Genomic DNA, 14,177 nt, shown 5'->3' with positions numbered 1-14,177 from the left:
TTCACTGAGGGGTGCTGCACAGTATGAATGTAAGTGTTGTAAATTCCCCATTATTTGTTGTGCTATTTGTTATGCTGGGTATTATTATTATTATTTCCAGTCAGGCAACTCTTTGGTCAGCCCAGGGGTCCTATTACTTCCAGGCAGGCATCTCTCTGGACAGCCCAGGGGTCCTAGTGTGGTTAAATGCATGGTTAAATGCATAGATAGATATCTATGGGGGAGCTCCAGTAGCTCACCACGTACCGCGAGTGCCATTTCGGCGCCGGGGACAACCGTGCTCGTCACGGATCTGGGGTTTAGCGAGTTCGAATCCCGGACTGCAGCCGTGCCTTTCCCAGAGTGTCTTCCCCCCCATCTGAACCCTTTCAGCCTGTTTCTGTCGGTCATCCTTGACCAGAATAAATGCGATAAACGTATAAAAGAGCCAGGGGAATGGCCAAAGTTTAAAAAAAAAAAGATAGATATCTATGGTTAAATGCAGGGGCCATCTTGCTGGCATATGTGTGTGTTCCAATGCTGTCACAGTGAGAGTGCGTTTCTGAGGAAGTAATATAAGGTACCAACAGCCTCCTAAAGGTCATAATGTATTATGCATTATACACTGCCTGCATTATGTTGTTAGGTGACTTATATGTATGATATGACTATGACTAGTTTGTTACTTTGTTATGTTTGGTCCATGTGGATAATTGAGCCAATGCCAACAGTTGTGTGTGTTCATGTTATGATTAGTAAGTATGTACCTCTGTTAATTATTGTATGTTCTGCTTATGTGTTGCAGAAAACCACTCACTCATTCTCACTCTTGAGATACCATTCTCACTCAATCACTCAATCCTTTTGAACAACATTAAAATACAAAGGACTGTTCTCTGTCTCTGTGTCCGCTCTCTGACCAGAGTTGCTGTTCTGGATCTAGTGGCTCCAGCACAAACATTACAAACATTATATCTTCAATAGTAAGATGGTTGTAGATCATTGATACGGTGAGTCTGAACAAAAAGTGTTTCACTGGGTCCATTTCCACTATGCCTTTTACAGTATCATAGCTGGCAGATCCGGACAGAGCAGCATTTATGTCACCTTGACGACCACATGACCCATACGAACACAAATAAGTCAAGGGAAATTGATAAGACAGAACTGATGACATAAAATTATATCATGAACATTACTGTGTACATGCTATGGCAACTATTTGTCAACAATAGGAGAGCTACCATGGCCTCTGTAGGCCTCCATTGTTGTTCGTTTTGTCAGCTAACTGATGCTTGGTGTCGCTGACTGCCACTCCTTATGGCTCGTTTTACATTTAAATGTTTACATTTAGTCATTTAGCTGATGCTTTTATCCAAAGCGACTTACAAGTTCTGCACAACAAGTCAGCAGGAAGAGTGCAACTCTGACAGTAAGGGTAAGTGATATTGTTCATCAAACAGTGCTACTGTCTTGAGTGTATAGTAGTAAAGACAGCATAGTAGGACATAATATTATAGGCAAGTAGTAGAGTGCATACTAGTGTGCCCCAAACGGGGTAAAAGGCGTAAGTGAAGTAGAGTGTATACTAGTAAAAGTACAATGGTTAGTATCCCCCCCCCCCCCCCACTTGTTTTGACAGGGGGCAGGGCTGGATAACGTCCTCTTGGCATTGCAGTGATTGAAGCTTTGAAGCATTAATTTCAGCCCTAGTATTGTGGTCGTGGGAAATGTAGTCCTAACTAAAATGCACAGAGAAATGCAACACAAAGTCAGCAAGCGCAATGAAAAGTATATTCTGTGTTGAAGACGGGATTAAGGCCATAATGTGCACAGTGCCAAAATTTATTTTTAATTTTTTTCTCTCATCCCAATTCCACTGTGCCAATTCTTCCCTCCCCTGTCTTGAACGTTGCTCTCGCATATGCCCCCCACTGGCCGGTTGTAGGGAGGATAGAAGCCTTGCATCACGTGTCCCCTCCGATACACGAGGAGGCAGCCTGTCACATTTTTTCACCTGCCAGCGCAGACTCTCATTGGCGAGGTGTAACGTGTGGGAGGCTCACACTACCCCCGCTATTTCCTGTCTCTGCTGTGCAGGTGTCCCCAACCGACCTGTAGGAGTCACTGTCCGCAACGTCCAGATTACCACCCATCGACTTCCACCCGCTAACTCTGCCAATTGAGTTAGTATGACGGCTGGCCCAAGCCGGAGGCAACGCCGACAGCCGGAGTCGAACCCGGTGACTCTTGCGTTGGTGACGAGCGCAATGTCCACTGCGCCACCCAGCCGCCCCTAGTGCCAACCATTTCTATTATTTTCTTTTGCATATGATTTGACGTTTTATGGTTGACAGTATGGCTATTGGTAGTTTTCTGCTGTGTGGGAGCCGCTTGGCCCGTGTCAGGTGAGGTGGCGATCCCTGTAGCGTTCACTACATCTCTGCAGCCCACAAGGACGGATCAACCCATGCAGTGGCGGACTGGGACACAAATTCAGCCCGGGACATTCAGACGCACCAGCCCACGCACCGGCCCACGCACCGGCCCCGAAACCGGCCCACACAACGGCCGTTATGAAACACTTGTCCAGTATTAAACAACCCAAGGCTGTGGCTAAGGAGTCAACATCAGGGAGACCAAATCTACACCCCGCCCCTAGATGTGCACTCGTGCACAGTGCACACACACACACACACACACACACACACACACACACACACACACACACACACACACACACACACACACACACACACACACACACACACACACATACATATACCGTTACTTTGGCTTTTTACTTTTTAGTAACATCTTAGTGCCTCATTAGCCTAGGGATTAAGGATACATGAAGTATTAACTACACCATAATAATATTGAGGTTTTGATCCATAGAAAGGTCTGTGCTACACAATTTCAGTTAGATTGGATTTATTGTCCTTTAATTTGGCACTCATGACATTAGTTGCTTGCCGTTTAATCAACATCGAAAGACCCCCCACTTCCTCCCAGACACCCATTCCAAGAGTCTCAGTCTCTCTCAGTCTCTCTCAGTCTCTCTCAGTCTCTCAGTCTCTCTCAGTCTCTCTCAGTCTCTCTCAGTCTCTCTCAGTCTCTCAGTCTCTCTCAGTCTCTCAGTCTCTCAGTCTCTCTCTCTCTCTCTCTCTCTCTCTCTCTCTCTCTCTCTCTCTCTCTCTCTCTCTCTCTCTCTCTCTCTCTCTCTCTCTCTCTCTCTCTCTCTCTCAATAGTGACTCAGTATTAGCAGAGTTGATAGGAAAAGGGAAGTTTTGTCTGGGCTCTGCTGAGAAGTCATGGGTCAAATAGAAGGTGTGGGGGTGACTAGAGAAGATGGGGAAGTTGGTGAGTGGTGACTACTCCCATTTTCAGAATTTGAGGGTTCATTGGAATCTGATTATTCAGAATTCAATGAGGCAGAGAATGCTCTGATTCAGACTGACATCACATCTATATTCTGTATGCTGTTCCAACACTTTGTTGAGGCTTTATTGAATAAAATGTTTGAATACAATGTTTTTATCGCTGCACCATTTCATCCAATAGAGAAAAACATGTTATCTTCACTAGAATTGAAAATAAAGTTGAAATCTGTGCTAGTAGTGATGGACCCAGTAGTGGGGGCAGTAAGGAAGAAGATACAAATATACTAGGGATGTTCGATATTGGCTTTTTTACCGATATCCGATATAGTCCAACACTTAAATTTCCGATACCGATATCAACCGATACCAATATATGCAGGGTTTCCCCCCCAAAAACGAATAATTTCAGGTAATTAACATTACATATCTCTTGTTGTGGAATTAACACAACATTATGCATACTTTTGACAATAAATAAAATCAGAATTTGTTCTTACTTGCTTGCCTGGGTAAATAAAGGTTAAATAAATATAAAAAATTAAAATATTTAATTTTTCTTTTTTTGAAAACAGATACCGATAATTTCCGATATCACATTTTAATGCCAATATCGGTAGGCCGATAATATTGGACATCACTAAAATATACACATTATAATACACAATTTGAAAAGTAATGTCATGATCTAGGTGTCTTTTATAAACGTTTTCATTCTACTGGATGAAGCTCAACTTCATCATGGCTGCTTGCCATCTCTCTCTCTCTCTCTCTCTCTCTCTCTCTCTCTCTCTCTCTCTCTCTCTCTCTGCATTCACACTCACACACACTACTGGTGGTCATGAGCAGCATCAGCAAACACAGCTGCCCTGTGGCAGACTGACGGAATCATGTCTGCTATTCAGCGCCAACCACCATCAACAACCTTCATAAATACATTCAACATTAATGGAATAGGCTAACTACCAACTTAGCTGTAGCAGTTAGCTGTTATATGCAATCACATTTGTTTAACTACGGGGTAGTAGTTGACCGAGTTGTTAGCTTAAGCTAGTTAGCTGTGGTTATTTACAAACATGTAGATGAGACTAATCATATCGAGAACATGGCTAACAGTTGGGAATTCTAAGGTACATCTTATTTAAGCATGTAAAATGGCAACTAATCAATTCAATCAATTAGATTACCAATATTATATCAACATGAAAATTTGGAAGGGAACATAATAGTATTTTATTTTAGTATTTACTATTATAATATTAGTAGCCGATTAATTTGCAGCCCGTCCTAGGTTCTGATTGGCTCTCTAGGTTAGCACTTTAGCTTCTGATGCTGTGGTGGGCACTAGTCCTAACATTGCTAACTAAACTTTTAGTCAGAGAAAAAACTTCACGAGTCACGACTATTTATGTCCACGTGCTGTAAGGAATCAGGAATACGGAAAGTACATTGTCTTGTAATAGAATGACTGAAATCACTGCAAGAGCTAGTATAGGCTAGCTAGCCCTCATGAACCGGCAGACACCAACAGTAGAATATGCACTAGGCTACTGCACGCACCTGTCATGTTACTGTTGGTTCCTTCCACTTGAACTTCATCATTATTAGCAGCAGCAGCTACTCTAACAAGAGCCCTTCCTCTACTAAACATGTCTGTAATTTTAGAACATCGTTCTGCATCTTTTACTAGCAATTTTTGTTTTTTTATTCTAGCTTTTTCAGCTCCACTTTTTTTTTTTTTCGTTCTCCATTTCTGCGCTTCTAGGCCTACTCGCGGTTGGGAGGAAACGTGAATCTCATTCACTGATGTCTCATGTCTCATTCAAGACAAAAACAAAAGCATGTCTTTCACTTAACACCAAGAAAACAGTGTCTATGATGTTCACAAAGTCACCAGTAGAGGTCACTCACTCTAATGTGTTTCTGGGAGAGGCGGAGCTGAACATTGTACATTAATTCGGGAGCATGTCTATGTTCCCCGGGTCCTATGTTCCCCGGGTCCTATGTTCCCCGGGTTCTATGTTCCCCGCTTTGATTGATTGAAATTTTTAGACCACCAGCCCTGATTCCAAACTCTAACCGTAACCAGTTCGAAAGAGGGCCTAAGCTTAACCAGTTCGAAACAAGGCGGACATTCATAATTAATAAAATAATAAAAATTAATAAAAATGTCAATCTATTAATCAATCAAGCGGGGAACATAGGACCCGGGGAACATAGGACCCGTGGAACATAAGGATGATCCCATTAATTCAAGTATCTTGGGGTCACATTGGACTCTACATTGACCTTCAAAAAGTCATGTGAAGAAAGTGACAAACAGTCAAGTTTAACATCGAAAACTTCAGGCAGATCAGGCCCTGCCTGCCAGTTAATGCTGCAAGGATGTTTCTGCATTCAATGATTTTATCACACATCGAGTACTGTTTTATCAACTGGTCTCTTTCATATGTCACTACTCTTACACCAATAGAATTACTCTACAAAAAAGCCATAAAAGTATTTGATAGGAAACCAATTTCATTTCATCACTGTAATGTTTTAGAAAAACATAACATGCAACAAGGTTCTGCATGGACTTGCCCCTCCCCCATTGAATGAGTTCATCCAACAGAAAGCAGACACTGGCATTACCACCAGGGCCATCAGTAGAGGGGACTGTAAGGTGCCTTTTCGGTATACTACCATTGCAAAAACTGTGTTCTCTGTTAAAGGTGGTAACTACTGGAATAGCCTACCAGTTGTGATTAGAGAGTGCCCTACATACTCCATGTTCAAGACCCATCTTAAACTGCATCTTAAGGCAAACCAGAACTGTGATCATTTTTAATCTGATTTAGTTTATGCAACTTGTTTATTGTTTTATTGCCGGCCCACACAATGGCCCACATACTGGCCCACACACCGGCCCACACACCGGCCCACATACTGGCCCACACACCGGCCCACACACTGGCCCACATTAGTGGCCCACACACCGACTCACACACTGGCCCACACACCGGCCCACACACTGGCCCACATACTGGCCCACACACCGGCCCACACACCGGCCCACATACTGGCCCACACACTGGCCCACACACTGGCCCACATTAGTGGCCCACACACCGACTCACACACCGGCCCACACACTGGCCCACATTTTTTTTTTTTTTTTGACCAGCCCACTTCGGTTCCGGCCCATCGGGATTCGTCCCGAACGTCCCGATGGCCAGTCCGCCACTGAACCCATGTGTGGGCAAGGTGCCAACAGTTTGTTGAAACATCCGTTTTCACACCTTGTTCTGTTGCCAATGAACTGACTCAATGCTGCTTTCACAAGATACGTAACATGTGTACTGTATACAGGGGCGGACTGGGACACAAATTCAGCCCGGGACATTCAGACGCACCAGCCCACGCACCGGCCCCGAAACCGGCCCACGCACCGGCCCCGAAACCGGCCCACGCACCGGCCCCAAAACCGGCCCACACAACGGCCGTTATGAAACATTCGTCCAGTATTAAACAACCCAAGGCTGTGGCTAAGGAGTCAACATCAGGGAGACCAAAATCTACACCCCGCCCCTAGATGTGCACTTGTGCACAGTGCACGCACACACACACACACACACACACACACACACACACACACACACACACACACACACACACACACACACACACACACACACACACACACACACACACACACACACACACACATATACCATTACTTCCTGTCATTGGCATACATTTCTTTTTTTTTTACTAACATCTTAGTGCCTCATTAGCCTAGGGATTAAGGATACATGAAGTATTAACTACACCATAATAATATTGAGGTTTTGATCCATAGAAAGGTCTGTGCTACACAATTTCAGTTAGATTAGATTTATTGTCCTTTAATTTTGCACTCATGACATTAGTTGCTTGCCGTTTAATCAACATCGAAAGACCCCCCACTTCCTCCCAGACACCCATTCCAAGAGCCTGTTCGCTTTCCAGGTCTCTCTCTCTCTCTGTCTGTGTGTCTTTCTCTCTCTGTCTGTGTGTGTCTCTCTCTCTCTCTCTCTCTCTCTCTCTCTCTCTCTCTCTCTCTCTCTCTCTCTCTCTCTCTCTCTCTCTCTCTCTCTCTCTCTCACAGCTGGAATGATGGAATCATCCATGATAAATTAACTTTGACTTGAATGAATGCCCATTCTTTCTCTAGAACAATACAGATTGACAAACGTTTCATTATGCACTATACAACTAAGGTTAATAAGTTATAATTAAGATATCAATTGTATAAGATTTATTTAGGATAACTAAAGACAGGACATTACTAAAGGTTGACACTCACGGTAATTTCTTCCAGAACAAGCTTAAAATAGCAAAGGATATAGATCATTTGTCTGTCTATATCGTGTCTGTTTGTCTCTCCAATCCAATCCAATCCAACTTTATTTATAAAGCGCTTTAACAGCCACAGGGGCACAAAGTGCTGTACAGAGGAGCATATTAAAACTATGGAGCATATTAAAACTCTCTCTCTATCTCCTCTCTCTCTCTCTCTCTCTCTCTCTCTCTCTCTCTCTCTCTCTCTCTCTCTCTCTCTCTCTCTCTCTCTCTCTCTCTCTCTCTCTCTCTCTCTCTCACACCTTTGTAAAACACTCATGAGACCCAAAAAAATGCACTTGAAAACAATATGTAAAGATATATAAGATGGTATATATATATATTATACAAACCCAGAGACAGTGGACAGACTTGTCTTTCTTGCCTGCAACTTAAAGTAATGGCTTTGCTTGTCCAAATTACCATACTGACCAAATTGAGATATATTTTTCTCTTGTTTTCTTTATTTTTCTTTTTTTTTATTGATATTTTTGCACAAATCTTACAAATATTCAAAGATATCTTTCAACAGCATAATATGCAAATTCCAAGATTTGTTTTTTTTTCTTTTTCGTATAGACATATAAAACATACAAAAGACTTATACAGACATACCAAAAACAGACATGGAAATTATAAAAAATACTTACAAAAAAAACATTACTATATGTGCATATTAGAGCTGGGCCGTTAACGGCGTTAACGTGCTGCGTTAACGCTATACTAGTATCGCGCGATAATATAATTAACGCATTAATCTAATTTTTTTTTTTTTTTTTTTTTTTTTACATTTTTTTTTCTACCTTTATTTACCCAGGGTAGGTTCGTTGAGCACAGATGTTCTTTTCCATTCACACCTGGGAGCTGCCCAGTACAACCTGCAGTTGACACCATTGGCCACTGAGCAACTCCACTGGAGCAGTTGATTCTTTCTGTTTTGCTCCTGAGAGTGTGCTAGATACTGTACTGTACTTGTAACTGAGGGGTACAATTCCCTGACTGTATTGTTAGATATGATATTTAATACCACTACCTCTTGTACTTTAACTTCTGGCCATCCAGTACATGATATAAGTATGATGAACACTTTCCCACCTGATGAAACGAATCCACACAAATGTACCAAATCGAATATTTTATATAGCAAAAGGTATATACAACGTTCACTTAATTACATTTATGATTTGAAATATGAAACATGCACTTTTATGGCAAATGAGTATTCGTAGGTAAATAAACATTGAATGTCCAATCTCTGGTTACGCAGGGAGTAAGTATACAACCTGGAATAGTTAGGAAACGATAGCGATGGTACTAAAATGATTATAGCTGGATACACTAAGGGGGGGGGGGTCCCGCTGGTTGTAAGACAGTAGGAGGGGGGGGTTAGAGAAGCCGCTGGCGGTATCCCATCTGGCCGACGGTGTCTTGGGAGAATCCAAAGTCTTGGACACGGTGCCCACAGAACCTCGGTCCGCAGACGAATACAGCTGGACCCTCTGTGGACGGTAGCTGCCGGTCCACAACGGAGAGACGTGAGGCGACCTCACTGGTGTAGAGCGCCGTCTCACCTGGAGTCCTCTCCGGGGGGTAGTTCCAACACTCCGCAGTGTTGGCCTTTATCCATGGAATAATCAAAGCACCCAAAGCATAATCCAAGCCGTGGAAGGCTCGCCGTCGTCCGGGTAGAGTAATCCAATATACAGGTCCAGTCGCTCTTGGCCCGGAGCTCCTCGGATGCAAGCACCACTAGGGGTCTGCTCAGCCTGGTTAAGCGTCCAGATAACGTCAGGAACGATGGGGGTACTGATAACTTTAGAACTCTAACCGAACGATGCACCATACATAAATAGACTATTATTAGCTTAATAGAATACGTCCAACTCGACGGTATAGTGCCAAACTATGACTATTCAACTATTAATCTACACGATATCTCAATGCCTATTCTGGGCCAAGTAGGCCTTACTACACCACACGTGCGTCGTGGGGAGGCTTTGCGTCTGTCACTCTGTTGGAGGGTAAAGAACTGGACTAAAAGGAAGTTCTACTTTACTTGCGCCATATATATATGCGCTATGAACAAATAGTACCATTCGTATTTCGCCCGACATATTCCTGCGCGGAACCGGGGCTTGCCACGACATGTTAGGCGGCACAATTGAACTTGGACCTAGGGGTATGGCAACCTGGCGCCAGGTTCTCGTCCAATGGTAGAATGAAACTATTATGGGCTGTTTAGTAGACTAAAGGGATATTCAGTGCATATTGTACAAGGAATATACAGGGGATATCAAACGATATACAAATACAATTAAATATATATATATAAATAAATATATATATTCGGTTTAATCTGATCCTTCACAACAGTACTGGTAATATTATGTATTTGTGTTAACTTCTGAATAAAACAACTTATTAAACACAAGTACATCTTATTGAACATTATTTTGATATTTCATTACCAATTATCATAGCAAAACAGCTTTTTCAAACAGTCTGTAATGCATTTTGGAAACGGGAGATGGGCTCATGGTGTAATGGGCCACCTGGCCTGAGAAACATAAGGAGGAAAGAAAAAGTAAGGACTTACTTCTGGTAATTATTTGGGTAGAACACACATATTTTGAATGCCTTCGGCAGGTTTTTTTTTTTTTTTTAGCCATTTTAATCTAGATTAATCCAGGATTGCAGATAGATTAATCTAGATTAAAAAAAATTCATCTATGCCCACCTCTAGTACATATATAACCAAGATGCATATAAGTTAATGCATATACATACATAATACAATATAAAGTATAGGTACCATCAGGTCAGATCCCATTTTTCACCTTCATCATTGATAATACTGAAACCCCACCTTAATCATTCGTCCCCAGACCGTTTAGTCAGGTGTAGAAAACTGTCCCATACCTCAGCAAAGATATCCTCTCTTCCTGCGACTCTATATGTCACCCTTTCATATGATGCTGTCCGGAACATTAGTTCCATCCATTCTTTAAAAGTAATATCAACAGGTGATTTCCAATGTCTTAATGCAATTCTACATCCTGATATCATGGCCATTCTATACCACATTCCCCGGTATTTAGGCAGTTTAATCCCTTTCGGTACTATACCCAAAACACATGCCATTGGGGCGTTATTTATCTTCACATTCAGAACCTTACTTAGAAATATCACAATTTGATCCCACATTTTCCGGACCTTCTCACATTCGTATAGCATGTGTAGTAAAGTGCCTGTCTCCTTCTCACATCTCCAGCAGATGTCACTGTCCCTTAATTTCAGTCTGGCCAGTTTACTAGGCGTCCAATAGCTTCTGTTCAACACTTTGTAAAAAATAAGTTGTGATTGCGCCTCCCGAGAGAATTTACCCCATTTGGACACCAGCTTCTCCCACATTTCCTCAGTAATATCCTCACGTACATCGTTCTCCCAGCTCAGCCTCAGACCCGCCAACTTGGGTGCATTGTATTCTCTTATAACATCATAGAATCTTGACGCACCGCCTTTCCTACGCCATCCTTTATAAAATATTTCTTGAATTGCAGTAATCGGGCCACACTTTGGCCCTCCCATTGATGACGATATACAATGTCTAATCTGTAGGAATTTATAGAAGTTTTTATTATCTATACCAAAATCCTCTTTAATATCCTCAAAAGGTAAAACCCCATCTTCCCCGGCTATATCACCTAGTACATCTATCCCCCTTTTAATCCAGTCGTCCCATATGACTGATTTCTTACCAATCTTTAGTTTTTTATTATACCATAGAGGCTCTTGTAGTCAGATATGGGCTATCACCAGTCAGCCTGTGCGACTGATTCCAAGTTTCCCTGGCAAACGCCATTAGAGGGTTCTTAAGAGGTATAGGTCTGTCTGATTGTGTCAGGAAGGATTCCAGAGACGAGGGATACACCATTTCCTCCTCTATCTTGACCCAAGCAGGTGCCTCCTCAGTCGAGTGATTCAATTTGGAGAGCTGGGAGAGCGAGAACACATAGTGATACCAGTCTAGCTTAGGCAGGGATAAGCCGCCATTTTCCTTTGCTGCATACATTTTGGCCCGACCAAACAGTGGCCTTTTGCCCCCCCCACAAATATACATTAATGACTTTGTCATACTGTTTGAGTAACTGAGTCGGGAGAGTCAGCGGCAGCATATATAGGATATAATTTAATTTGGGAGCCAATATCATTTTTACTAAGTTTATCTTCCCAAGGAGGGACATATTCATCTTGGCCCAATTCTGGGTCAGAGCACTAACGTGTTCGATTATAGGGGCAATATTGGCTTGTACTATCTCTTTCAGACCTGGGATCAACTTTATTCCTAGGTATATCAACCCTGACGGCATCCACCTGTACTGCCATCCCCTCCTAATAGCAGGGGGACAGCACTTAGAGAGAGGCATTGCTTCTGATTTGCTCCAGTTGATTGTGTATCCAGAAATTTCGGAGAAGGACTCGATAACAGTTCCAATGACCCCAGCTGCTGTTTGGGGATTGCTGGACACCAATAAGATATCATCCGCATATAAAAATAGTTTATGTTCCACCTGTCCCGCTATTACCCCTTTGATGTCTTGATTAGTCCTTAGTGCGATAGCAAGTGGTTCAAGGAAAAGCGCGAACATTTGGGGAGAAAGCGGAGAGCCTTGCCTCGTCCCCCGTCCTAGACCAAAGGGCGAGGATACGATCCCGTTAGTCAAGACAGAGGCCATCGGATTTGTGTACAACAGCTTTACCCATCCAGTAAACGATGGTCCAAATCCGAAGCGCTCTAGCGTGTGAAATAAGAATGCAAATTCCACCTTATCAAAGGCCTTTTCGGCGTCCAATGAGAAGGCCACTGTAGGCTCTACATCATTCCTAACCTTCCACATTATGTGTAGGAGTCTGCGAATATTATCAGCTGAGTTTCTCCCCTTCACAAAACCCACTTGGTCTGAGTGTACCAAACTTGGTAGTACATCTTCTATTCTATTCGCTAGTATTTTTGCCAATACTTTTTCTTCCAAATTGCTCAGTGATATAGGCCTATAGTTCCCACAGTATTGAGGGTCTTTGCCCTTTTTCTGTAGTAACGTAATAGTGGCCGATATCAGGCTAGTGGGCAAGCTCCCTTTTAACAGTGAATCTTGATATACTTTCAATAGTCTTGGAGAGATTATATCACTGAATTGTTTGTAGAAATCGGGAGTAAACCCATCATCTCCTGGTGCTTTACCTAATTTAAGGCTGTTGATTGCCGCATGTATTTCCTCTATCGAGACCTCCCCCTCCATTGACTTTACTTGTTGTTTCGATAACGACGGTAATTCAATCTTGTTGAAGAACGCGTCCATTTTTACCTGATCCACCGCCGCCTGTGGGGTATATAAATCCTGGTAAAAGCACCTGAAAACATTATTAATTTCCTTTTTGTCCGTAATAATTTTGTCATTCTTATTACGAATTGAGGATATAATACTTTGTTTAACCAGATTTGCTAGTATTTTACCCGCTCTCTCCCCTTGTTCATAATATCTTTGGTTGGTCCTAAATAAAGCATATTCAGCCTTTTTTTGGTATATGTTGTTCAATTCATATTAAGGATTTGTTCAAATTTCTCCACGTTTCTGGGTCTGGTCTCTGACTGTGCTGTTTCGAGAGTGCTTTAATTTCCTCGTCCAATGCTGTCATTTTTTGTTTCTCTGCCCTTTTTAGTATTGCACTGTATTGTATGAGTCGTCCTCTCATGTATGCTTTACATGTGTCCCACATTATGCCACTATCATCTATTGACCCTTCATTAAGTTCCCAGAATTCCTTAAATATAGTTCTAATGTATGCACATGACACCTCATCATTCAACATTAGGTTATTGAATCGCCATCTCCGAGACCGTTGCCCCTCCTCTATGGATGTGACTACCAAATCAACCGGAGCATGATCAGATATTACAATGTTCCCTATCCTACTATCTGCTATTTGTTCTACCAGCGCGCTAGAGATCAGGAAATAGTCAATTCTAGAGTATGAGGCATGTGGGTGAGAGTAAAACGTGTAGTCTCTTTCCTGTGGGTTCAGAACCCTCCAGATATCCACTAGACCCAATTCCTCTACCAGTATACCGACCGCAAGTCTCCCTGCGTTGTCGGCGGTCCTGGGTTGAGATGACTTGTCCAGCAAGGTGTTTCCAACCAGGTTGAAGTCCCCCCCTATGATTACGTTGCTATTCCCTATCTTCCTAATCACCTCACATACTTCATGAAAAAAGTCTGAGGACGACACGTTGGGCGCATATATATTAGCTAATGTAGTTCTCTGTCCCTCCAAATCAGCATCCAATATAACCCATCTCCCCTCATCATGTGAGAAACTGTTGTGCACCTTAATGTCTATGTTTTTTCTCACTAATATTGCCACCCCCCTCTTCCTAGAAGAGAATGTACTATAGA

The 14,177-nt window shown here is 42.5% G+C and overlaps 1 protein-coding gene across 1 annotated transcript in view; it reads left to right on the top strand.

Moving 5' to 3' along the window:
• The window catches only part of LOC311237173 (adenosine receptor A2b-like), a gene marked incomplete at both ends in the record, with an annotated part of 37,044 nt that extends 23,217 nt beyond the window's left edge, over positions 1 to 13,827 (top strand). The window contains one exon of the mRNA XM_084324982.1: positions 13,807 to 13,827. Coding sequence (XP_084181108.1) covers positions 13,807 to 13,827 — 21 coding nt within the window. The remainder of the gene's footprint in view (positions 1 to 13,806) is intronic.
• Positions 13,828 to 14,177: the final 350 nt, after the last annotated feature.

The sequence above is a fragment of the Notolepis coatsorum genome, assembly GCF_963971535.1.
Source record: "Notolepis coatsorum genome assembly, chromosome: 11".
Classification (NCBI taxonomy): domain Eukaryota; kingdom Metazoa; phylum Chordata; class Actinopteri; order Aulopiformes; family Paralepididae; genus Notolepis; species Notolepis coatsorum.
The sequence above is the reverse complement of the archived record's forward strand: the minus strand, read 5'-3'. Positions and strand labels throughout refer to the sequence as shown.